Consider the following 26,984-nt stretch of genomic DNA (forward strand, 5'->3'; position numbering starts at 1 on the left):
TAATTGTACCAAATATTCGAAAAGGTCATGCAAATCTACAACAGATTCGTCATAAATGTGTCCACGAAAGAGATGGGGGTTATACCGGTAAGAACTCGGTGGTAACTAGTGGGAATAACCCAGATGGGGTCGAAATGTTTAAATATGGACAATATCTCGAGAAGCCTCATCGAAATTTAACGGGTCCGTGTAGAAAATGCACATAATATCCCTACAGTGATATGAATTTGAACGACATCATAATAATCTAATTTGGCATCAAATTTCCAACCTCGGGAAAGCCTAATAGTCGACAAGCTTGACTTTGGTCCTGTTGTAACTGCTGGGAGCGTCTCGGTCGTGATCGGGTGGAAGCGGCGGCGGCGGCGGGGCGCGGGGCGGCGGCGGGCGCGTGCGCCAGGCGGGGGGCGGGGGCGGGGGGTCGCCGCGCCCGCCGCCGCCGCCGCCCCCGCCCCCGAGGTACCCGCCGCCGCCGCGGGGCCCGTACGGCCGTCTCCGCGCCATAGGGTAGCTGTTCTGATCCCATCTACTCTGTTGTTGCTCGTACGCGTTGTGCTCCGGTCGGTTGTCGGGGCCGCGGCCCCGGTAGTCCCGGCCGGGGTATCTCGGCGGCGGGTAGGGCGGGGGCGGCCGGTCGAAGCTCTCGGTCTCGTATCTCCTGGCGTCCGGGGGGTCCTGCGAGCTCTCCCCGGCGTCGTACCTGTTTCTGTAGTCGGGGGGGACTCGGGGGGCGTCCCTGTTAGTTTCCCACACCGGTATCTTCTTTGGCGTCGGCGAGGGGCTTTTCGAGAGACTACCCTCGTCTTTCTTCTTTTCCTGCGTAGGCGAGTCTCTGTGTAGAAAAAGCTGTTGTTACACACAAAATAGTTTAAATTCGCACTTTGCAAGTTAGACATTCAATACAACGTTTTAGCCAACACTTTAATTATACAATGTGCTAATGTTCTAGTTACGTGTTAACTTTTTTTGAGTAAAATGTATACCTTGACGAACCACTGTGACTTGCATCCGAGTCATCGTCGCTAGACCTTCTGTTCTGTTGATGCCGCATTTCACGTTGCCTGTGAACAGAAAACAAAGAATAAGAATGCATTATTAACGTAACAACGTAACTGACGTAAAGTACTCTTTTCCAAGTAGTTGATTCTTCGACGTTATGAGTATATAATTGGTTTTGTACAAATTATCATTATGGATTAGAATTATGCACAACAATCTAAATAGAGTAAGATGTTGTACTTATTGTACCTAGTTATCATACTATTTGTAGTAATTATCGCAAACGTTTCCGAGGCCGTACAGCGTCAAATACTTCAGTTAATTGATTACTTTGTATATATTTGATATCAATAAAGAAAAGGAAAATAAAAACAAAGTAGTTTCCCGCGATTACTGAATGGTAAGTCGCAGGGCATCATGTTTCTCGTCACCACGAGGTAAACATATAGTATATGAATGGGTAAACATAAACCCCCTTATTCATAAACGTTTGTAAAGTTGACAAGCCGATAATAATCGTCCCTTTCCGACATATAAACGATTTAATAGCCGGTGATCATCGCGGTAGGGGCACTGATATTGATATTTTTGACCCTCACATCGCTAGGTTTAGGAAGTGCTTGGCTGGCGTCCTCTTCTCCTCTTCTCCCACTTAACTGATGACATCTGCCTTAATCCTCTAAGTTTGTTTTAGTGATGTTTAATAGTCTTTATAATGTAAAGTTCGTTACTCGTTATATTGTAATGTTTAGATAATTATTTCTTCTCTGATATTTTTCACTGTAGCTATAATATGGTGTTAATTAGTTTGTAATATTTCCGCTCAATTGTAAAACATGCTGTGTACACTTGTTTTGGATCTCGTGCTAGATTTAAACCATAATGTGCAAATGTATTACCCATGATATTGTACGATGTCTGTTTAGTGTACCTAATAAAGTAAAATAAAAATAAAATATTGGTATGATCGAAAGGGACAAACGGTTATTATCGGCTTGTTAACTTTAGTAAACATTTATGAATAAGGGGGATAGTATATGAATGAATGAATGACATAGCGTAAACGATGGAGACAGACTTGCGCCGCAGCTTGATGGCGAGCTCGCGCATCTCCTCGTCGCGCCGCGCCTGCCGCCGCGACTCGCGCTCCAGCCGCTCCGCCTCAGCCCGCTTGTCTGCCCGCACTGCACCATACAAAATATTACATTATGTTACTGATTTCATAATAAACTTCCTTCATTATTAATAGGGTTCGAAAATAAAATAGCTCCGCCTAATTTTGAAATAGATAGAGATAGATTCGAGAAATTTAGAATCTAGTAGTAGTGTGTATAGTTCGTAGTTTCGTAATAGAGCCCGACGCTAATCCTATTGTCTATTGTTAAGTAAAACCGCACGTGTTACTTACCTGCAAAAAAGGGTCTTACTAATTCTATTTGGCACCTGAGCGCGGGCTAGGCCAACGCTCAAAAAACCAGTGTAGGTGCGCTCTCCGATAACGCGCCTTTGTTACGCATCTCGATGACACATTTTAGACTGGATCTGTAGCGTTCGACTCGCCGGTTTTACTTAACAATAGACAATAGGATTAGCGTCGGGCTCTATTAGGAAACTACGAACTATACACAACTCCCTATCTATACCCCGTATTTTTTTAAGACTAGCATTTTTCTAACCTCAATAGTAGTGGTAATTATTTTTTTCTTCCGAAATGCTAGGGTTTCTACCATATCTAATGTTGCAATACAATAATATGTAAACGACACTATAATTCAGTGCATAGTTACTCAGGTTTAATATTGGAGGAAAAAAGTTACCACTACTTTTGAGGTTATAACATTTTTAATCTGAAAAATAACTGATTATAGTAACTGATTAATGTAAATAATTAAAAAAAACTTCTACAGCAGCAAAATAACTTGATTCACGCAACCTAAAAAAATGCTAGCAGATTATTGGTGTTGATGCATGCCTCTTAACAATGAGAACAATTACACAATATAGTTTTGTGAACTACCAACAAATAATGAAGTGAAATATCTGTTATTGAAAGACAAATTTTACCAATTTCACAAAACAATAGTGTAACTGTTTTTTGCCACCAGATTACATAATGTTAATGATTTAATACTGTTATCAGTCATTTAATGGATAGATTTTACACAAATGGGAAAAGTAAACAACTCAAGTATCGATATAGTAAAACACGAGCGAAAGCAAACTTTACGACTCAAATACAAATAACTCGCTAGAATAAAATGCAATCTATTATTTTTCTAATAAATAAATTCAGAAAAATGCTTTCAATATTCAAAACATATAAAACTCACGTTGCCTTGATAACTGGGCCTGCATCTTCTTTTTGAGCTTTTCCTTGAGCGAATTAGTTTGCCGCGATGAGCCCTGTAAAATAACAAAATGTCAATAGGTGGTAAGGGACACAGAACCAAGCACTTTACTGAACCTGGTTCTATTAATAAGTACAGCACAGTTGTCAACATGGTTTTGTAATATGATAGTATGTTTTTGGGGTTTTCAACTGAAAGGAAAGGTTATTTTAAACAAGTAGAGTCAATAAGAATTAGGAATGACTGTAATTGACTTCATTGCATTACACATATAATATGTATAATTAATATACTTCCAATTTAGAACTTGAAATTAATTTAGACCTGTGACCAAACAACATAGACTGTTTTAATGAACACCCATCCAGGAGACACAATTTGTTTGCCTACCAAATCACATAGTACAGGGGCCTTACCATGATGTCCTTATTGCGATTCTGTTTAGGACTTAAACTGAATTGCTAAGGGACGGAGCTATGCGACTTATATAGCTCCGTCCTTTAGCAATTCAGTTTAGGTCCTAAACAGAATCGCAATAAGGACATCATGGTAAGGCCCCAGGTGTTATTATGTATTTCACTGAGCAAGAGGAAAAGTTTGAATTTTCATTTTAAAACAAGAGAAAGCAACAAATATGATACCTTTCTTCTTACTGTGCAGACTTTTAGAGAAATTGGAGGCAAATTAGATAGGACCAAATTACATCAACCACAGTTAATTAGTGCCTATCCAGATTATTAAAACAACTTGTATTAAAAAGGTTTGAGTCAGATTTCAGTGGTTAATGGTAAAATATTCTGGTCAAAGCAGTTCCAGTTTGTGCATAATTAAATTTCATATGTCCGAGTTAGAGTTTGGCCAAGCCTTGTAGCTTCAGCCTTCAAGACTTAATAAAACCGCAACCACAATTACTTGTAAGAATGTTGACTTATGCCTTAAGGTTCCGCCACAAAGGCGCGTTTTCCGGGCGGGGCGTGAGCGTATAATATGTAAAAGCGGCGCGTCCCGCCCACGCGCCGCCCGCAAAACGCGCCTGTGTGACGGAGCCCTTAGGGTGGTATTCCATCTGTCCAATGTCATTGCCTCTCACTCTCGCAAAATGTGAGACAAAAACAAAATACACATTGGACAGGTGGAATACCACCCTTGACGGCTTGAGCCTGTAAAGCCAGACTGCATGATGCGAAGCGGCATGTTCGACCCATTTCCATCGCGATTGCGCGTGTGAGTCCGGCTTAAGGCTCAGTCAAATTGCAACTAGAGACTTTTCATTATCAAGTTCTAAGAAACTAAGCAACAAAAGATTGTCGGGTTACTACTGGTCTGTAAGTCAACTGTTCTAATGTGAAAGCGTACAAATTCAAAAGCAAAATGATTCTTACTGACTTTGGAGCTGGATCCAGTTAATCGTAACTGATTCTGGTTTGTGTTGGATTTAACCGCCGACCTGAAAGAAAAGATATGGTAAGGCTTAAATTAAAAATATATTGATTGAAATGGTACTAAAATTATTGTTTTACGTTCGAAATAGATCTAGCTTTTTTTTTACTGCATTAGCTAAAATTCTATAGTTATGTGTGTTCTCAAAAATTTTACATTTTCCACGATGTATGTGGCATTCCATGCCTAATGGGTCCTTATGCTCCATGTCCATAAGGACCCTTCAGGCGTGGAACATCACATATGTTCTCAAGAACTAACTTATGAACTTCGACATCCGTTACTTTAGATTGTATATTTTATATAACAAAATACCCTTGCAAGTCATATTTACCTCATTTTACAAAATGTATACAAAATTACCGATGTGATTGACATCTTAGCTAAAAAAAAGAAAAAATATCATCTACTTAGGGATGTCGTGATACTAAACTTGTTACATCGACCAGTTTTAGAAATCCGATACGATGTATTTCCTCCTAATTTTACACTACGAGCGCTTCTCGCCATTCGACACTGGAGCTGTGTCTCCATCTCCAACACAGAACCAGACTGTTCTCTGTATTTTTTTCATATGGCAACTTCATGTTAGTACCTCATCACATTTACCTGATCATCGATAGATCTTATGACTTGGCAATAAGGTTTACTATCAGTTAACAGTGTGTATGGGTACGTTACTCACGTGCGTTTCCCGTCGTCGGGCGTGTCGCTGGAGTCCGAGTCTAGCGAGAGCTCGCTGGAGGACTTGTCCTCTTTGCGGCGCCCGTAGTACCGCGGCACCGCCGCCTTCGCACCGCCCTTCTCGTTGCTGAAACACAAAAACAAATAAAAATTTGAGTTCTCCAGTAATATTCAAACTGAAACTGAGGGCTCGAAGGATGTTTCGAGGAAAGGTAGGCAGAGAAAAGCCATCTGTTTTGTCTCTCTGTCCCTTTTCCAGGCCGCACCAATCTACAATCTACAATCTACTAGCTTTGATGATTCATTTGAAGACAAGTCAAATTTCCCGAAAGTGCAATCTAATTTGAATCTTAAATCGGAATGCTAAAGTTGAAATTCTAGTGGCGCGTATGCGGTCGATAAATCCGTATGCCTGGAAAAGGGTTAATAGGGGAACTGCCATGCCCTCACATATTCACTGGTATGAACACCATTTATGAATGTCAATCAGTATTAGGTAGGTAAATTATTTCTCAGACCAAAGTCTCAAATAACCTTTTACGTTTACGTCATAGTCTACAACAGGCTTTTTGACATTGACACTTAACAGTCCCAATCTGAATTGTAAACCTTACAGCTTTGTAGTCCGTGATGGCATGACCATACATTGAACATGGTAAAAAACCTGATCTGCTATAGACCCATTACATATATTATACTATTTAATAACCCCTTCGAAAGCTAAAAACAAACTAAAGGTGTACGACTGTAAGAACGACAGGTTTAGAAGTTACAAATACAATCAGATCCTGCTATTCTTCTTCTATTACTGAAAAATGAAATATTTAAATGAGTGTTGTGACATTTTTTTATTGTTTTACATACCTAGAAGAACTTACCTAGAAATCTGTAATAAGATAATACGTACGCGATAGTAGAATACTATCCTTTTAAAATATAATAAATGCAACTAGCTTACCTTTCGTAAGACATGGACCTCGAGCGATTACGTTTACCGTAACTGTGAAAAATACAATAACATAAGTTGCATATAAATCTCAAATTAGTCATGCTATAATATAGAATTTAAATTGACATTTATTGGAAAAAACATCTGTAATTGCTACTAATTATATTCGGTCAACCGTCTTAATATAATATCAATTTACTTAGGGTAACTTGCACCATTCCACTAACTCGGGGATAAGCAGTTAACCCAGTGTCAAATTGTACTGTTAACCACGGTAACTGGATTAGCCGGTTAACCTTGGGTCAGTGAATAGTGCAAGTGGGCCTTACAAACTAACGTGAAAAGTAACCCAAAGTAAGCCAAACCCCATACAAGAAGGTCGCGTCACAGATCCCCTAGGTAAATAAGGTGTAAGTAATACAAACTTGGGCGGGCTTCTAGATCGTCTGTTCCTGTACTGGCGCGGTCTCGAGGTCGACCTCGACCGCCGCTGGGGGCTGTACGAGCGCGACCTGGACGACGAGTAGCGGGACCTCGACCTCGACCTCGATATCGACCGTGACCGCGACCTCGACCTCGAGCGGGACACGGAGCGCGAGTAGGAGCGCGAGCGTGAGCGGGAGCGGGGCCGGTGCGGGCCCATGAGCGGCCGCGGGCCTTGGTAATCATTGTATTGTGGCGGTGACCTGAAACGAATTAAATGGTCAGTAAAATTCATAATAAACATATTAAAAATTCAGGTTCCTTATTCTTTTTCCTTCTAAAGATAGGAAGAGGTAAAAGTGATTTCAAAATTCGCCGATTTCCCGTGTCTACGCGTGACACACTACCCAGCAACTGAGAATGTGTGCTAAATCGGCTCGCTGTCTCCGTTTCGTCTTGAGCGATCCTGCGTGTGTCTATTGTTCTATTTACAACGGATTCACTAACCTTGCCGGTGGTTTTCTTGCAACATCTGAATACAGAATCTCCGGTTTCAGGTTTTGTTTCAATTTGTCAGCATACAGAGGTTTAATTGGAGGTGCTGGAATAAGAAAATAAAATTGAAGTTGTTTTCTAATTAACAATTATGGTACTTATGATCGAGTTGGAAATCTTTTCTATACAAAAATTCTTTGGAAAGTCTGCTTTCTGAAGTAATGTATGTTGAATGTGTCAATAAACTTTGGTTTGCTGTCATACAGCCAGGTAAAAATAGAAGAAAATCAGTGAATATGGTTAAATTCTTGGATTATGTTTATGTTACTGAGAGATTTGGTGAAGAAAAACATAGTGAGGAAGCTGGACATTTCCAGAAAGGGCTAGTTTTTAGGGTTCCATACCCAAAGGGTAAAACAGACCCTATTACTAAGACTCCGCTGTCCGTCTGTCCGTACGTCCGTCTGTCACCAGGCTGTATCTCGTGATCTGTGATAGCTAGACAGCTGAAATTTTTACAGATGATATATTTCTGTTGCCGCTATAACAACAAATACTAAAAACAAAATAAAATAAAGATTTAAGTGGGGCTCCCATACAACAATCGTGATTTTTGACCGAAGTTAAGCAACGTCGGGCGGGGTCAGTACTTGGATGGGTGACCGTTTTTATAGATAATGGTACGGAACCCTTCGTGTGCGAGTCCGACTCGCACTTGGCCGGTTTTCCTATATTTCAAGGTAAGTTTTACGCCAACTATAGCTAGTGGACGCCAACTAGACTAGCTGATGTACCGAACCATGAGAAAAGAGCCGCAATAACGTTAGAAAGATGATGGTGTCGGTGTCACAGTTGGACTCACGGGGTTTGACCTCGTCGTCGTCCTGGCCGAAGGAGGTGATGAACTGTATCTGCGGCGCGGGCTCGGGGCTGCGGCTGGCGGAGCGGCTCACCGACCTCGCCGTCTCCGAGTTAGCACGTGGGGCTGCATACGCAGGCGGACTCACCACGCGGTGCTGCAGCTTCTTATCCCTGAAAACAAAAAATAAATACCTATGTAAAATTGTATATACAGATGTCAACCACAATGAAAAAATCAACGATGATCAACACTGGCCAAAAAAACTCTGGATAAAACAGAAAAAAAATTTAACATTTAAACCTATGTAAAAGACATGAAAGTAGGTCCCATACGGCCTTGCGGTTGCGACTTGCGACCGCGATCGCGTTAAATATACATAATAAATATTATAAAGTAAAAGTAGTTCTGTGATATCAGTGCTGTCCTGTACGGTTAACTAAGTTGCTAACGCTAGACCTCCAAATCTTTTAGTAATATCACATTTCCCTGGCACATAATATATTTTCCAATAAATTTTCTTTAAATAAGTGTTCCGTGAACAAAGTTTAGTACGGAACACTAAAAATCCCCCTTTCCTGACGGGTCCTGGACAGACAACTATAACAAATCCTGGAAAATCCAGATAGATGGCAGCCCCGTAATATGAAGATAACTCACCGATGAGCCCTTCTCTCCTTCCGACTCTTCCGTCCCGAGAACATGGCTTTCTCCTTTTCCTCCCGCAGCAGCTGCTTCTGATGCTCAGCGTCATCAGCGTCTCCCGTGAGGAACGAGAAAAGGTCGCAGCCCGCCATGCCGAATAGCGGACCCACGCTGTTCAACTCATGAGCCTGTACTCGGAGAAGTATTGTTTAGTTTGGCTATAATACTATTGAAATTAAATTAGAAAATGTAAGTACAAAATTTCATCAGATATGGAAATGCCATGCTATTCTCCTATCATTATTGCTAAGACCTAGGTTTCTAGTTGATAAAATGTTTTAAGCAGGTGGCTATTACGAAGACAAAGTATTTGAATTAATTTACTATGTATTCAATTAGATAAGGACAGTGGCGTACATATATCAACTGAGGCCCATGGCAATGTGGTCCTGTGCTCACAGCCTCTCAGTCAAACTACCCCTCTCGGGGGCAATGGGCCATGGCATTTTGACCACCTTTCCACCCTATATAGATAATTAGAAAGTATGGCTTCAACTTGTTACTGAGAACTTGATTTGATATTTGGTAAGGACGTCAGACAATGATGATTTTACTGCCTTAATGTGAACAAACTATAGTTACACCACTGGATAAGCATTATTTAATACCCTGACATAAACTCACCTGGGAAGCCTCCATCTTGTTGACATCAATACTCAGATCCACATCAATGATTTCCAGATCAGAGTCATCATCGGAATCCTCCGGCTGTTCTGTTTTTTTAACGTCAGGGCCTGTAAGTTAACACTAAAGGCATCAACATTGCCTGAACAAAACTAGTTTATATGATGTCCCATTATTGTCTGCAAGCGTCACAGCAGATTGAGTTTTATATGTATTTATTGTAAAGTTGAATCTACCAGTAGGGTTGGAGCAAGACGGTTGTGCTCCGGGGTCATTATAATTGTATCCTATAGCAGCACCCATCCCTTTCTTTTCATTTAACCTCTCTTTCTGCATCTCCTTCTCTTCAATAGTTACACCAAATTGTTCCTCAATTGCTAATTGTTGAAGGAATTTTTCTTCACCTGAAAATAAAGTAAATCAATTTGTTTAGACATGAAACACACATGAATATATGTGAAATCAATATAGATTAATGATTTAACATGTGTTTATACAATGTATAATATAATGTAGTTTACAAACTTTAGACCAGGTTTAATGAATTTAATTCTGATTATTATTTCCTTTATTCATTGTAGGTCTTACAGTTTAGGTTCTTTATAATATGAATGTAAAAGTAAAATATAAAAAACACTTACAAAACAATACAAAATCATATGATCACATTATAAAAAACCTAACCTAGGGTGCAGCCAGAAGCAGGCAGGGCTGAAGCTACTGGTGGTCAGGGCCGCAGAGATTAGATTGTTTGAGATGATAATCCCTATTTGATTTTCTAATATGCTAAGACAATAATAATTTAGAATTTACTTACTTATTCCAAGAAACGCATTCTGTGCCAGAATCCTGTAACTTTCATAGTTACATTGCCTCTCTTCTTGGCTCAAATCTTCAGGGGCAACAAAAGGATTTTTCACTTCCGGAATAAAATCTAAATGTGCTCTGACATCAAATCTGTCAATCATGTTGCTTGTATCACCTTGCCAAGGCATCCTGAAATATTGCCAACATTATGAATATTAATAACATTTAAAATCAGTATATTGTTTGTAAGATGTAGGAATATCCTAGATCTGTACCAGTAAGTATAACAGTTAATGTATCCTAGAGCAATAAATTAATATATCTAGGGAGAATCTTACACCGATCAACCTATATAGCCCCAAACTAAGCAAAGCTTTCTTTTTCAATTCAATCCTTAGATACATAAAACCTTATAACTCAAGAACAAATATTATTGATGAACATGCAAACAAATGCCCTTACCAGGATTCATACCCAGGACCTCCTACTTTGTAGACAGGGTCACTAGTGTCACTACCAACTAGCCTAGGGGGATGTTAAAGCAAGTGCGAGTTGGACTGGCGCACGAAGGGTTCCGTACCATTACGCAAAAAACGGCAAAAGAATCACGTTTGTTGTATGGGAGCTCCACTTAAATATTTATTTTATTCTATTATAGCGGCAACAGAAATACATCATCTGTGAAAATTTCAACTGTCTAGCTGTCATGGTTCATGAAATACAGCCTGGTGACAGACAGACAGACAGTGAATTCTTAGTAATAGGGTCCCGTTTTTACCCTTTGGTTACGGAACCCTAACAAAGAGCAGTAATTCTTACATTATAGCCGGTCCCTCTCCTGCGGCAGCTATAGCTGGGTCCAAGTGTATCTTACATGGCCTGCCATGTAGTTGTAAAAATTGTGTTGGCTCAGCTTTCTGTAACAAGTACCAAAGCTTAACACATTCACTGCCCCCGACGCATATGTGCGTTCACCTTCATACGAGTTTGTTCCTAGGCCACGACCCCTGGCGGTGAATGCGTTAAGGTGCATGTACGCATAATAACAGGTGCATTAAGCGTTATCCTTATTGACACATACCTACTTACGTTGTAATCGAAAAGCATATACAACTATAGATACTTACTTAGATCTCGGGAAGTGAGTTTAAATGAAAAATCGAGGAACAATACAATTAAGCAGTTCAGAAATTAGCACCAGATCATGTATATCGCATTAAAATGTACGTTTAAATAAAAGGATAATCAAAAAACATACAATCTTCTCGTAGAAATCTTTTCGACGCTCGGCTCGCCTTCTGTAGTCCACTATCATCCCCCGGATCATCTTCTCCTGCTTTCTAGCCTCGTGCCACATTTTGGCAATTTTTAAAAAAAATCACATCAATATAGACTATAACATAACTAAACTAATGTATGACTTTACTCCGTTTAAAGACTTTAAAGTTTAAAGAGAAATTTGGCCTATCCTGACAGCACCGATGGGTAACGCCATTTTGTTTTTTTTTTCCGTATCAGGGTTGCCAACTCGGATTTTGAAAAATGCTAGACTAATGTCTAGATTATGCCAAAGTTTTTTGAAATATGCTGAAATGTCACTTGAAAAAGGCTGCTATTTAACTGATCACCAGATTTAGTAAAATTTAATACCAAAAAAAAAATATTTTACCACCCTAAAATAATGAATGATCACCAAAATTATCACACCATTATAATGTGAAATGATTACCAATTATATTACATTTGACTATCCTTTTAAAGGAAATGACACCAAACTAATCATTATTAACCCAAAAATAGTAAATGATTACCAAATTTCAAACCCCATTTTAATGTGAAATGATAACCAAATTTTTCAATCTTGCTATCCTATTAAAGCAAATGACTCCAAAATAATCATTGTAAACCCAAAAATAGTAAATGACCACCAAAATTGTAACCACATTTTAATTCAAAATGTACAAATATTTAATATATCGTTATCCTATTAAATTAATTAATCCACTTCGTCACCTTTTTCTAGTAGTATTTCTTTTCTGCAAGGGTCGCAGTTCAAACCTAACCTAACCCACTTTTCTGATAGCAGTTTGGTTCTGTAAGGGTCGCAGTTCAAACCTAACCTAACCCACTTTTCTAGTAGCATTTTGTTTCTGGAAGAATGATTATTTTGGAGTCATTTGCTTTAATAGGATAGCAAACTTAACCCACTTTTCTAGTAGCATTTCGTTTCTGTATGGGTCGCAGTTGAAACCTAACCTAACCCACTTTTCTAGTAGCATTTCGGTTCTGTGAGGATTGCAGTTCTAACCTAACCTAACCCACTTTTATAGTAGCATTTCGTTTCTGTAAAGGTCGCAGTTCAAACCTAACCTAACCTACTTTTTAGTACCATTTCGTTTCTGTAACGGTCGCAGTGCTAACCTAACCTAACCCACGTAACTGATAGCAGTTTAACTTACTTTTCTAGTAGCATAACGAAATGCCACTAGAAAAGTAGGTTAGGTTAGGTGGGTATTCGGTGCGGGTTACGGGGGGTTGAGCGGGAGGGGCTAGTAATTTTGGCATCAGTTTACTTTATTTGGTAGTATGTATACATTTTTTGGTATTCATTGTGGGTTATTTAGGTGAAAATATCGCATTAATTTGGTCTTCAAGATTTGGTGATCATTCATGATTTTTGGTGATCATTCAATATATTTGGTATTTGAATACAATTTGAAGTGCAGTCGTAATTAAAACGGTGGTACTTTTGTATTTTTAGGCCTTATTTTTTTGGTGTTCAGTAATTTTTTTTGGTAAGCATAATTTTTTTATTTAGGGTACCAAAGTATTTTTTGGTGGTCATTATATTCGGCATCAGACAGCGCCTATCAACCACAGTGGAGTCACGCATTCTGACTTTCTTCGGCCATGTTTCTCGTCGTGGTAATGACTCCATAGAGCGTCTCGTAGTGCAGGGAAAGGTCGAAGGCACCAGGCCACGTGGTAGATCACCAATGAGATGGACAGACCAGATCAAGGCCGCAACTAAGTGCTCGGTTTACGAATGTACCCGGAAAGCTGCAGTCCGCGACGAATGGCGCCGTATTAGCAAGATCATCACTCATCGAGATTCACAATGATGACCACGACCACTCTGGCAAGAGTGTATCGACTAAGAAGAAGAAGATATTTGTAGCCCTTGAAAAAAGACACTTAAAATAATATATGGTGTCTAAAAATATTCAGTAATAAACACCGTACTTTGTCAGTAAAAAATTCAAATTTTCTATGGTATGATAATCTTTCGCGCCTACTTTTTTTTTAAATTTGCCGCTTTTGTTTACTAACGGAAATGGCTTGACAGAATATAGTTACGACGGTTACGAGTCTACTGTTGTTTGGCAATATAGGCTGGCTGCAGGCGCACGGAATTTTCATTCGATTTCCGGACGGTCAGGGCCCAGTTTTATAAAGTTACAAGTTACAGGTTACAAGAGTACAGGCTATAGGCACCTGTAATGCACTGTGAACGGCTACAGGTGTTTTATAAATACACATAGATAATTACAGTTGTAAAGAACCACGGTCAATCTCGATTACATGTGAAATCTACAGGTGTGAAGGACATCACTATTTTAAAAAAAACGTCTGTCATAGATACTCTGTGCTCTACTCACGCTCTACTAAATGCTGTGTTATTGTTTGTTGTAAAATATTAATTATTGGAAAAATGCCCAGAAATTGAGGAAAAATCGAGTGGTTGAGGGCGGTGTTCGATGCCAAGGATATACTTTTCGGGCCGTTTTCAGATTCAGATTAAGTTAGATTTCATGAAATATTTACCTAATAAGTAAATAAATACTGTTTCACATTACATTATAAAATGTATCGTTTCGGTAGCGGCTCAAAGATAAGTACGCTGTGTATCGAAAATTATGAATAGTACACTTTACCATAATGTGAATTGTGAATGCACTATATTAAGTATAGTGCATTCACAATTCACATTATGGTATATGCATGCCCTGGCAAAATCGTTCGCGTTGGTGCCTAACAATAAAGAGTAAAGTTTAAAATCGCTCAGAAAACGAATAATTTTAATTAAAACTTAAGAATTACAGGACTCAAGACGTATGTCAGTTTTTGTTACGTTAAGTGTACCAATCTACACTTGTAATTTACAATATTTTTATAAAACACTTGTTCGATTATGAATTTAAAACTATTAAACTCCCATATTTTCGTCTATGGTTGAGCTACAGGCACTTGTACCTGTAACCTGTAAAATGGGGTTGGCAACTGTCAAAGGTTTGCCTAGATGGCGCCATCATAGCTTGCCCCTTTTTCTATGAGATTTGGCTTAAAGAGCTGGCATACAGGGTATTAAAAAAACAAAAATTTGACACAATTCTAGGGATTGACGGGGCAAGCTATGATGGCGCCATCTGCTAAAAACTTCCACCGGCCAACCCCATTGTAACACAGTACTTTTATAAAACGCAAATTGTAAAAAACGGAGCAAGTGTTGCCAGTAAACGCCTGTACACTTGTAACTTGTAACTTTATAAAACTGGGCCCAGGTGTGAACGGGACGTCGCTATACACATAACTATACATGTCTCGTTTGCACCTGTCATTTCATACCGAAAATTCTGTGCGTCTGTGGTCAGCCTTATTATTGACTCCGTTTCAGGCGTATAACCGCGAACATCGAAAATTCAAATTTCCAGCAACTATATCTGTCAATCTAATTACGCATTAATTGGAGTAAAAGAGGTAGTTGCTCGAAATTTTCGTTATCGACGTTCGTGGTAGGCCCTCTGCTAGGACTAAAACGCCGACTGTTGTCCCATCCCAGCAAAATAGCAAAACAGAGAGTATCAGCAAGATCAGTGAAGGTCAGTCCAGGGCCCAGTTTTATAAAGTTACAAGTTACAGGTTACAAGAGTACAGGCTACAGGCACCTGTAATGCACTGTGAACGGCTACAGGTGTTTTATAAATGCACATAGATAATTACAGTTGTAAAGAACCACGGTCAATCTCGATTACATGTGAAATCTACAGGTGTGAAGGACATCACTATTTAAAAAAACGTCTGTCATAGATACTCTGTGCTCTACTAAATGCTGTGTAAGCTGTGTTAGTGTTTGCTGTAAAATATTAATTATTGGAAAAATGCCCAGAAATTAAAATGAAAAATCGAGTGGTTGAGAGCGGTGTTCGATGCCAAGGATATACTTTTCGGGCCGTTTTCAGATTCAGATTAAGTTAGATTTCATGAAATATTTACCTAATAAGTAAATAAATACTGTTTCACATTACATTATAAAATGTATCGCTTCGGTAGCGGCTCAAACATAAGTACGCTGTGTATCGAAAATTATGAATAGTACACTTTACCATAATGTGAATGCACTATACTTAAATAAAGAGACGAATGCTAATAAATCAACGACAAATATCGGCACCAATCCTTTTCCGTTTCCTAGTAGATAAAATAAAACGATATATCAATAAAATCAATATTAAACATATTGTCACTTTATTTCCTATTTACTACATACTTCAGATACATTAACAAAAACTGATGAGGTCAGTGCATGGAAAAATATGCATGCCCTGGCAAAATCGTTGGCGTTGGTGCCTAACAATAAAGAGTAAAGTTTAAAATCGCTCAGAAAACGAATAATTTTAATTAAAAATTAAGAATTACAGGACTCAAGACGTATGTCAGTTTTTGTTACAAGTGTACCAATCTACACTTGTAATTTACAATATTTTTATAAAACGCTTGTTCGATTATGAGTTTAAAACTATTAAACTCCCATATTTTCGTCTATGGTTGAGCTACAGGCACTTGTACCTGTAACCTGTAAAATTGTAACACAGTACTTTTATAAAACGCAAATTGTAAAAAACGGAGCAAGTGTTGCCAGTAAACGCCTGTAAACTTGTAACTTGTAACTTTATAAAACTGGGCCCAGATGGGACAATTTTCGCCCAACCTGATTAAATTGTCTAATCAAATCTGCAAAACGGAACCCAAATATACTGGGTCAAGCAGATCTTGTCAGTAGAAAATGCGGCAAATTTGTAGGCGCGAAAGGATATCGTCCCATAGAAAATTTAAATTTCGCGCCTTTTTCTACTGACAAGATTTGCTTGACTATCTATATGTAAATCCATGAAAAAATCAGAGGTCAATTTAACTGAATTTATTTGCCATTAAAAAAAATTATACTAAATATATTATATAGTCCGTCAACGTCCATTCGCCCACAAAAGTCAAAATTCATATGAAAATATGAACCACATAAGGCAATGTCGCATATTGTTGCTGCCATGTTGGTGCAAACTTGGCTTAGACTAAATTATGCTAAAAAATATGCCAGATGCTAAATGAAAAATTTTGGTGCCAAAGCTAGTGAAAATATGCCAAATCTGGCATCATTTATGCCAAGTTGGCAACACTGTTCCGTATTGTATGTAATTTGCGCATTTGCCAAAAATAATATTAAATAGTGCTGCCATGTCCAAAATAATCGTTGTATTTTAAAGTTAACGAAAACCATAGAAGGTAGGATCGTACATACAGCGTACATACGCAAATGCGACATTGTGAATATTGTGATTGGTCGAATTCATTTGTTGCCCGCCATAATCCATACTAAAAAAAACGGTGGGGAACAAATAAAATGTGAGACTGCGACAAGGACAAACAATAATAGCTCTTTCGCTGCTACTCCTACTGAAAGATACATAAGACTATCCTGTTCGGTCACTTCTCCCCACCCTCATGCCAGATCCAGTTTTAATACTAGATTCATGACGAAAACAAACTTTAAAGGCCGTAACACACTATCGCACCAAGGTCGCGGTGCGGTGCGATAGTGTTACGGCCGTTAAAGTTTGTTTAGTGCCTTCGTTTTCGTTTAACTTTAAAATACAACGATTATTTTGGACATGGCAGCACTTATTATTACAACTGTCAATTTCGAGATTTTCGGGAAGCGGGAAAGACGGGAAGAGAAACTCGGAGAAGATCGCTCTCTATTCTATTCTATTCTAAAAAGTTCAAATGTACACTAGTGTAAGTGCCCGTGGCAAGTGCAGATGTGGCAAGGAAATAAATAAAAATATATATTTTATTATAATTTATTATGTACATTTAATTAACAGTGTACAGAAATATCTCATGTAAATCTTCTACATCAAAGAACATCTCATTTTCTAATTGAAATGGTCTACAAATACTTAGCCAATCTATAAATTCCTCAAACATGTCCAGTGCAGTTAATGTATCTGCAATACTTCTGTTCAAAACAACATAACTTCCCTTTGTCAAATGTTTTTTGAAAAAGTACCACAATTTTTTGTGTTCCTCCATAGGCACAAAAAAATCAAAACAATTCATGATGCAAATATTAGATTTCTTGATTAGGTCTGCTTTATCAGTTACATCAGAGAGGACAATTCTTATTCGGTTTTTATCCATTCCAAATTGTTCTATTACCTTTTCTTGTATTTCACAACATTCTTTATTCATTTCTATGCCAATGATGTTTAATGCATTTGTAAAATAATATGCCTAAAAAGAAAAAAAATATAGTAAAATTTCATCCAATTTAATATTTTTGAACTTAACAATGAAGACATAAAAATAAGATAACTTACAGCATACAAAATTCCACCAAATCTGGAACCCACATCCAATATCTGTTTATCCTCCAGATCCTTTGGAAGCAGAACTTTAAATATATACTGAAGTTGTACTCTTGACATAGAATGTGAAATAAGGTTTAGCTCCTGCAAAATAAAGATATATTTTAATAAACAACTATGTGTACACAAGAGCAACACCAGCCAACGGAACAGGGTGCACTTTGTTAATATAAGTAAAATCATATTCAAATGAAGGAAATGAAAAAAAAAAAAAATTTAAATAAACCTACTAAAAACAATATATTACTTGATAAGTTTCAATAAAACTAATCTTACTTTAATATTTCGTGAATTGCAGTCTAGGCAGTAATGTCTAGACAATTTTCCCTCTTTAACAAGCTGTTCAACTTGATCTTCATCATAAAGGAACTCGTCCACATGACGAGTGTTCACTCGGTTGCAATCTGCTTGATCTCCAACAGTTGGCAACATTATGTTTTCTGATGGCAACTCCGCTTCAAATGGTACCAATTTCTTTATAGTATCTCCTATCTTTTGTAGTAACTTGTCAGACCTTATAATTGATTTCTTATTTTCTAAGTCTGAAAAATGGATGCACTCATTATTTGTCTATCAGGGTATGAGGATGTCAGAATAATAATGATAATGGCTTCATGGAAATATTCAGGGCTGGTACCGGATAACCTTTAAAACAAAGGAAATGTTTAATTTGTAATTTAACTAGAAAGGGATTATGTTAGCTTTAAAACTACTCAACAGATATTCATTCGTGTACTTACACTATTATATAGAATTAGAGAACTAATAATTACTATAAATAAAAGTTACTATACCTTTTCTATACTTTTTACTACCTAACCACTGTTCCACACTCTTCAATTCTTTGTCATCTAGCTCGGCAAATAAGTCTAAAATGCGACTCTGAGCATTACTTATAATCTCTTTTTCCTCGTCGAACATGGTTTACTTAGTAACAATAATAATAACAAAGCCTTTTATGAAAATGATAAAAGCAAACAATATTTTATTCGAACCGTTCTACTTCTAACCTAACTTCGAAATGTCAATGTCTTGTCACATTCACGCCCTGAATACGTTCAGAAACTTTCATATATTATGCTTTTGACACAAAGTACGAATAGTTTATTTTGGCACGGTGCGTATATAATCATCATAACCAGTTCTTTCGAAGTTCACATTATTCACATTAAGCATAAATCCAAAGGGTCATGTCTTTACTCATCTTTACTTATTACTTTTTCAGCGCGCAGCGCGTTCTACACGCTGACACAACACACGCCGCCGCACTTCTCGATTCTCGACACGCCTGTCAAAACAAAAGTATCGCTTCGCGTTCACTACTTTGCTACTATATTCTCGATTTCCTTCTGTTGAACCATGTTGTTTGTGTAAAGTGGTTTTATTCATTTATCGTGAATTAATTACTTCGTGAATTTATTAAGTGTGACTATGGATATATCAGACATCAAATAAATAACAACACAAGTAAGCCCGTCGGACATAGAAGTAGAGTAACAATTTCAAATGATTATACTGCCTCCTGCTTTTGGTCTTAAGCCTTGGAGTGGTACTTCAAGGAAATCACTGGACCAAGAATTTTAGTTTTTCTATGATTCAGCTAATTGGAAAAGTTAACAAAGGAACTAGCTCTTGTGAATAGTTGTTATACCTGATTCAACCTCTGATGAATTAATTCCATTACATTGTGCAACGTTGAAATGAATCATTGTTTACTGTGCTAACTAGACAGTCTCGTCCAAACCGCCATTATGAACGTTTGTAAGCCAATTACTAAAACTATTGGAGTATGGATGTCAGATAAGAAAAGTCAGAAATTAAACTGGAAGGAGTTAATTAGTGCAGCTAACTCACATGGCTACAAACTTGTAAAGGTATGTATTAATTTTATCAACAAGTTTTATTTATTTATACATATATGTTATAGAATTACTTTATAAAAATATTTGCAGCTATCTTTCTTAGGAGGGCACACATTTTAATTTTTTTAAATAGTTTACAAGTTAAGAAATGTATTTACTTACCATGTTTTTTTTTCAAACTCCAGTTTGAAAAACACTAGTTTTTCAAACATTTATACATTATGTAGGGATGTTTCAGAGTTTAGACCCCTTCAAATATAAAGATTTCAGCAAACTGTTTTGTCTACTAAACAATTCCTTGTTACAATACACAAATTGCACCATAAATGTTTAAAAAACTAGTGTTTTTCCCCAACTATGCTGTTAAATCCCCGTAAAATCATAACCATCGGGGCTTGCCAAGACGAGTCATTTATGACCACTTGGTGATTCTTAAGAGGCCCCAAGGATTACTATAAGGAAAATTCCAAGTGGAACTTGTTAAAAGTGACCTTTAAATGTGCTTAAACTGCCAAATAACATTGATAATATTTGTCTAAGTTTCCTCATGTTGGCATAGATGGGGTCTATCACCAACATAAAAAAACATTGTCTGCCTCTCTGTTGCTTGAATATGTAAGAGTGATAGTGAGGCAGATAACGATTTTCGATTTTTCAATGTTGGAGGCAGGCCCTCTGGCCCCCTTGCAATGGGCACTAACATTAGTCATACACATAACATAAGACTTTGAATTAAATATTAAATTATCTCTTAATGTTGTTAAATGGGCTGTCATCTTTTATGGATATTGGCCATTCCAAGTCTAAAACATAATTTGAAATTTAAATAACAGTAGAAATGCATTTTTTCCAGGTGGATTTGGAAAGGCCATTGGAAGAACAGGGCCAGTTTGATGTGTTCCTCCACAAACTGACTGATATCATAGCTGCAGCTGATCTGGGGGACCCTAAGGTAGAGACAATAGATTTTATATAAACTGAGGTCACACACTAAAAAAATGTGGACTTTTCTGTTTCCGAATGTTACTATACCTAATATACTGAGGACAAATTTTTTGGTTGTAGCATAGTTTTCGTCCGTTTCAAAATTGCGCACATTCGTTCTACCTACGTTTTTAGCATTTAGGGACAGAAAATAAATTAAATAAAACCTAAATCTATAAAAAATACTTTAACACTTCATAAAAAATACTTTACTTTAAAGACATTTAAAATTATAACAACATAACGATAGATTCACCAAAGCGAAAATTAACGACATGATGCTTCTTATGGTGTGTGTAACATTCTATCATATGCACATAACGAACAAAGGCCGGATATTTACGGGATTAGTGCGTAAACTGGGCCCATAACCTGTACAGTACATACATGCTAACTTTAGTGAATTAATATCAACAGCATTTGAAAAAGTTATATGATTTAGTCATTCCTTGATTTAAAAAATGTACATGCGAGTTCAGCGGCCTCGAGACGGTCATTGCGATTGTCAATGTGACGAAGTTAATTTTAATTACATGAATGACAGCAATGAAAATTTCAATTGAAGTAGGTGCCTGGTACGACTGTAGGTAGACAAATACGCAACAATAAGAAGTAAATTTCCAATGACAAAACGAAACGCTCAGACGGCTTTAATGGTGTTTGTTGCTTGTCAATGAGCGTCAATAGAAATTTCAGTCAATCGCCATCAATACGTACCTACCTAACTATAATTATCGAGCGAATGATATTGTTAATAAGAATTACGGCCACCATCAGTTTGACACTGGCATAAACGCTGGCGTGAGCGTGAACGTAACTTACTTTCTATGCATCTCGCTCGTACTGACATATTAGTGCGAGCAAGATGTATAGAAAGTAAATTACGTACACGTTAGCGTATATGTCAGAGTTGACACTGTCATGACTGTTAGTGACTCATGGTACAGCGTATAGGTGTTGTAAACGCTCATTGGTCAATTGCCCATTGTCAATCATTTAAAATTGATAATCGCAATTGGTCATCTCGTGCCGCTTTAAATCCAATAAGTATCTTGTTGTTAACTTTTACATACTTAAACTAACATTTTTATAATAACTGCAACCTCTTTTTACTTTTAGGCATCACTGATCATTAGCAATGTAGAACAGTATTTATCAAATCATCCAAGTATTACGGTTATCGATCCATTAGACAACGTCAGAATTCTATTGAACAGGTGAGTGACACATTAAAAATCATAATTATGGTATTTTCAAGTAAAAGGGGCTTGTGGAACGCGCTACGGGGCATTCGGGCTTCGTAGGTACCTATGTACTGGTACTGTAGCACCGTGAGTAGATATTGGTGTTAATCGCTGTTCCAATAAGGCCCCTTTTATATGGGAATGACACTATTTCACTGTCAGTAATTTCGCATTGTTTTAATCTTCATTGCAATTTGATTCTACTTGCATAGACATTAAGGTTGATATTTTTACAACAAATTTTAAACAATTCATTTTTGTGAATTTTCAATCATTGTTATATTCATTTGTATTTTGTATTATTCTTTGTCTTTTCACGATTTCTAACCACACAAACTCTATTTCAGATACAATTATTATTCAATATTACAAGATGAACCTACATTTATTAGACAAGGAATTTTTACACCAACATTCGCAGAGTTTACAACTTCTAATATAAAAACCAATTTAGAAATAATGAGACAGAGAGGAGTAACATTCCCGATTATATGTAAACCTACTATAGCTCATGGGTCCAAGTCGGCTCACGAAATGATTCTGGTCTTTAATGAGAGGGATTTGAATGTCTGCCGACCACCCTGTGTGGTACAAAGTTTTGTCAATCATAACGCAGTTCTACATAAAATATTTCTTATTGGAAATAGGTAAGTAATCTCTTATGTTTATGTACCAATTAGATAAGAACAAATTTGATGAAGTGGGAGGCGATATTAACATAAAATAGACATTTGCTTTAAGTTTAAGGCTTTGCCGGTTTTCAGCGCCAAAGATTCAAGGTTTCTTGTAAGAGTTATTTACAGTGGAAACTGGATAAGTGGAATCGCAAGGGACCGGCTGTTTAGTTCCGCTTATCCAGGTTTTCCATTTATCCAGTTTTCCTCTAAACCAGGTTCAAATAAAACATTTTCTCACTTACAGAGGCTCTCGCTAACAGAGGTTGTGGATGCTAGTAATGTCGCTTATAGAGGTCACGTATGGTATGATCAAGACTGAAATAATCATCTTTTATTAAATATGTATGTAGATATGTATGTATTAACAAAAATAGGTATGTAATCCTGACTTTAAAAAAAGCAATACTGTAAATAATCCACAGTACCTACTCGTATACAATTTTCAAAATTACAAAAACAAAATCACTCCTAATATTTATTTATGCAAGAGAAACCAGTATGGTTAAATAAATCAATGTACCGATTGTACTTTAATGCAAAAAAAACTGAACGATGTGTGATCTCATACAAAATACGTAGTTAAAACACGAACCATAATGTTAACGAAACAAACTACCCTCCTTGTGACGGTTTATTAAAAATACAAATTTTATAACGCCGAGCTATTCCACTCATAGAGGTTTCGGAGACGGCTGCTTCCAGTTACAGAGGTAAAAATAAGAAATTTTCGAAAAAATGGATTCCGCTTATAGAGGTCCCAAATTCCACTTATAGAGGTAATTCGTTGCCAAGGGACTGGAACCGAGAACTTGGGTCCACTTAAAGAGGTTTTCCACTAACCCAGGTTCCACTTATCCAGTTTCCACTGTAGATACAAAATAAACTTTAATGAAAATCACGCACGAATATGAGCAACGACTTTATAATTAAGGTACAAACAATTTTACTATTTTTTTTTGTAAATTTCAGATATCACATATGCGAAAGACCAAGCCTTAAAAACTTCTACGCATCAAAAGACCTAGAACCAATATTCTACAGCACAGGAGAAGTGTGCAAAGCAGATAGTCAATCCACTCTATCCATATTGGATCCTCACGACGAGGCCGATCTACAAATGGCTTTAAATGAAGACAAGATAAAAATAATAATTCGTGCATTAAGGAAAAGGATCGGACTGCTATTAGCGGGATTTGATGTCGTCATAGATAATGTGACGGGACATCATGCGGTTATAGACATCAATGTGTATCCTAGTTATGATAACTTTCCAAATTTCTTTGAAAATCTTATGGACTGCATTGATGAAACGGTGTGCAGGACCAATACAGTGAATGGGGATAGTGAGTTGTGTCAAGATTACATCAGCCATAGGTTAAATGGGTTGATAAATGTTGCATTTACTGCCAACAAGCTTGGAGTTACTGGTATGAATGTAAATTAGTTTCACTGAACATTATTTGAGGTGACAGTCTAAACGGAATAATCCGTTCAAATGATCCTATTGTCAAAGATAAAAGGTTTATATTGTAATAATTATTCTTAGTTTTCTGTTAATCAAATTGTGCTCTCCACTAAACATCTTATTAGAAACATTAATAAGTTTAATTTCGCCAGGAGTAACCTCTTCTAGTGTGGGAATTACATAGTTTTATATAAGGTGCAGGGGGACAATTTCGACTGCGGGTAAATTTCAACTAATCGAAATATCTTACATGTTTTACATTATTAACTAGAGTGCCATATATGTCCAGATATCGAAAAAGATGTGTTGTGTGTGACTCTAGTTAATAATCTAAAACATGGAAGATATTTAGATTAGTTGAAATTCCCTGCAGTCGAACTTGGCCCCCTGCACCTTAAGTGGGTGAATCAAATTTTTTTATGTCACTCGTTGCCATGGTTGCGGTCTTCTGTGTCACTCTAAAAACCAAGTTATTTAGTAGGTATTTAAATAAAAAAAAATACGTTTATATTATACTCGTAGTTATATCTAAGCTCTTTCCATAATGAGTCATCTACTAAGCATGTTTGTAGAACAAGGTTCAATAATTCTTCTAACTGCTACTTTTGCCTCCTGGCGGGCGGAACAGAATAACAAGAAATATTTGATCCACCCAAATATTTCATTACCGTAATTTTGACCACATATTTTGATAACTCATTTGTGTTATGGTTTAAGTAAATCAAAATAAAACCATGTCAGTCCGAAAGTAGAAACGATCATAGTCGGTGTATCTATTTTATAATAAAACTATAAGACTAAACAAAACATTTAATTATATAAATTTGGCTTCAAGCTACATAAACTTTACTATGGATTTAGTATTGTAATGTGTCAAAACCAGCAAGTATTATGTATATTTGTAGGTGACGAATATGTACATAAGAAAAGAACATGCACCAATAATTGGGCTAAGAAGATGATGATGATTAATTATAATTAAATTATTATGTATATTTTGTTTTATACAATGCAAGGCATTTATTTATAACCAGATGTCAAGTTGGATGTGTGAATGTAATATTTAGTTGTCCGTGTTGGTATTTATAAAATAATGAAAATACCTAACTTATGTGTGATGGACCGCGAGCCACGAACAGATTTCCATGACCAATCGCCTCCCGGTCGATGACTCGTATATTGGTTAACGGCTATGTATGATGATCCCTCATGGACGTCAGCTGGCGCTCCGTTGGTGGGTTGAGGAATGGCAGCCACCGAAACATGTAAAAAAAATAAATAAATTTTGTCATCGTCTCCCGTTTCATACTTTATCAGAAGATAGTTTAGATGTTATTATAAATAAAAACAACCGTCAGCCGGATGTATAGCGGTGGAAAGACCGTCAGCTACTTGCATAAACATGTAGAAAATAAGCGCTGTACTTTTTTATTATAGTAATAACTAAATCATGAAACTTTGCATGTAGGATTTCATCAGGCATTTCAATAAACGCCTTATGGATTTGCGGACATGATGAACTGACGGTCTTTCCACCGCGATACAACCGGCTGACTATTTTTTTAATTCATGATAGCATCTAAACTATCATCTGACAAAGTATCAAGCGGGAGGCGATGACTGACGATATTTGCTCCTGGCCCGCGGTCTATGAAGTCATAAGGTGCCAATGTAATGTCATGTCGCATGTTGTTTGTATTTATTTTTTGTAATTGTTTAGCAAAATTCGTATTAGAACGTAAATAGGTACCTACGTTTATTTTTATGTAATTTAATTGACTGTAACAGTCGGAAGTCAAAGTAATAAAAATAAAGTTGGCAGGTAATAGTAATAGCTTTAGTTGCCTTGCCGATATTATCATTTTTCCTTCAGGCTTCCAACAGAAAAAATGTATCAATGCTTTTCCCATATATATCTTCATTGATTCATATTCAATCGTTTCCATTTACGCCCTAAATTCACCAGGTTATGGGCCCAGCACGCTTCCACTAGTTGAAATTTGATTTCACTAATTTATTGTGTAACTATTAAAGACTGAAAATGTAAATATTTCATAAAATGAAATATCTTTGATCTGAAACAGTAAATTATTATTTACTAACGGTAGAGTGGCGGATCATAATATTCATAATTTATTATGATAGAATAAGAATGAATCTTAGATAGGCTAGGAATGGCATTGCGGCGATGAAATACACCTTAGGGGCTATTCATAAATTACGTCATTTCAAATTAGGGGGGGGGGGTCTGGACATCGGATGACGGTAGCATGAAGTAGGAGGAAATGGGGTCATTTGAAGCATGATTTTTGGATGATTATAGGGGGGGGGGGTGGTCAAAAATCGATGACGTAATTTATGGACAGCCCCTTATAGGATTCCTTGAGGAGCTCGGCTTGCTGGACTAGCTACTTAAAATTTTATTTTATCCTTTCCTGTATAGTACATGAGGGCTCATTGCGAACATCAAAAGTTCGTTATCGAGCCGATATCGAAATTTCGACTATCGATGTTCGCAGAAGGCCTTGTATTATTGTATTCCTAGTGGTAAACCGTAATTCCTAACAGTATTTACTGGAAACTGCCGATAAAATTGAAAAACATGTTGACTTGTTTATATGTGAGTAACAGTATATAATAGCTTAGTGTAAGGCCTGAGTGGACGCTCGAGTTGGGCGTGCAGCGGGGCGGGGCGTGCGGCGTTCATGTTAAA

At 37.2% G+C, this 26,984-nt stretch overlaps 3 protein-coding genes across 3 annotated transcripts; 1 reads left to right on the forward strand and 2 right to left on the reverse strand.

Moving 5' to 3' along the window:
- Positions 1 to 282: 282 nt before the first annotated feature.
- Positions 283 to 11,831, reverse strand: LOC134796950 (CLK4-associating serine/arginine rich protein). Its single transcript, XM_063769144.1, has 16 exons — positions 11,592 to 11,831; positions 11,153 to 11,250; positions 10,344 to 10,522; positions 9,763 to 9,930; positions 9,527 to 9,636; positions 8,858 to 9,030; positions 8,201 to 8,370; positions 7,351 to 7,444; positions 6,846 to 7,106; positions 6,430 to 6,471; positions 5,473 to 5,598; positions 4,734 to 4,794; positions 3,330 to 3,402; positions 2,078 to 2,183; positions 984 to 1,061; positions 283 to 832 (listed from the first exon to the last, which is right to left on the reverse strand). Exons 1-16 carry the CDS (start codon positions 11,688 to 11,690, stop codon positions 283 to 285), a joined length of 2,388 nt encoding a protein of 795 aa, XP_063625214.1. The 5' UTR covers positions 11,691 to 11,831.
- A 5,652-nt stretch (positions 11,832 to 17,483) lies between these two features.
- LOC134796895 (uncharacterized) lies at positions 17,484 to 19,035 on the reverse strand. The gene is made up of 4 exons (XM_063769098.1): positions 18,834 to 19,035; positions 18,316 to 18,581; positions 17,992 to 18,123; positions 17,484 to 17,905 (listed from the first exon to the last, which is right to left on the reverse strand). Exons 1-4 carry the CDS (start codon positions 18,958 to 18,960, stop codon positions 17,486 to 17,488), a joined length of 945 nt encoding a protein of 314 aa, XP_063625168.1. The 5' UTR covers positions 18,961 to 19,035; the 3' UTR covers positions 17,484 to 17,485.
- A 597-nt stretch (positions 19,036 to 19,632) lies between these two features.
- LOC134797181 (inositol-tetrakisphosphate 1-kinase-like) lies at positions 19,633 to 26,352 on the forward strand. The gene is made up of 5 exons (XM_063769437.1): positions 19,633 to 19,913; positions 20,755 to 20,853; positions 22,005 to 22,102; positions 22,477 to 22,776; positions 23,776 to 26,352. Exons 1-5 carry the CDS (start codon positions 19,791 to 19,793, stop codon positions 24,248 to 24,250), a joined length of 1,095 nt encoding a protein of 364 aa, XP_063625507.1. The 5' UTR covers positions 19,633 to 19,790; the 3' UTR covers positions 24,251 to 26,352.
- Positions 26,353 to 26,984: the final 632 nt, after the last annotated feature.

The sequence above is a fragment of the Cydia splendana genome, chromosome 14 (assembly GCF_910591565.1).
Source record: "Cydia splendana chromosome 14, ilCydSple1.2, whole genome shotgun sequence".
NCBI lineage: Eukaryota > Metazoa > Arthropoda > Insecta > Lepidoptera > Tortricidae > Cydia > Cydia splendana.

Coding starts and splice junctions, on each gene's coding strand:
- LOC134796895 (XM_063769098.1), bottom strand. CDS start 18,960: ATGTTCGACGAGGAAAAAGAGATTATAAGTAATGCTCAGAGTCGCATT. Junction 18,582..18,833: donor TAGTAAAAAGTATAGAAAAG/GTATAGTAACTT, acceptor TCCATTTTTCAG/ACTTAGAAAATAAGAAATCA. Junction 17,906..17,991: donor TTGGTGGAATTTTGTATGCT/GTAAGTTATCTT, acceptor TTTTCTTTTTAG/GCATATTATTTTACAAATGC.
- LOC134796950 (XM_063769144.1), bottom strand. CDS start 11,690: ATGTGGCACGAGGCTAGAAAGCAGGAGAAGATGATCCGGGGGATGATA. Junction 7,445..8,200: donor CGACGACGAGGTCAAACCCC/GTGAGTCCAACT, acceptor TTCTTATTCCAG/CACCTCCAATTAAACCTCTG. Junction 2,184..3,329: donor GGCCCAGTTATCAAGGCAAC/GTGAGTTTTATA, acceptor TGTATGGTGCAG/TGCGGGCAGACAAGCGGGCT.
- LOC134797181 (XM_063769437.1), top strand. CDS start 19,791: ATGAACGTTTGTAAGCCAATTACTAAAACTATTGGAGTATGGATGTCA. Junction 22,103..22,476: donor GTCAGAATTCTATTGAACAG/GTGAGTGACACA, acceptor ACTCTATTTCAG/ATACAATTATTATTCAATAT. Junction 22,777..23,775: donor ATATTTCTTATTGGAAATAG/GTAAGTAATCTC, acceptor TGTAAATTTCAG/ATATCACATATGCGAAAGAC.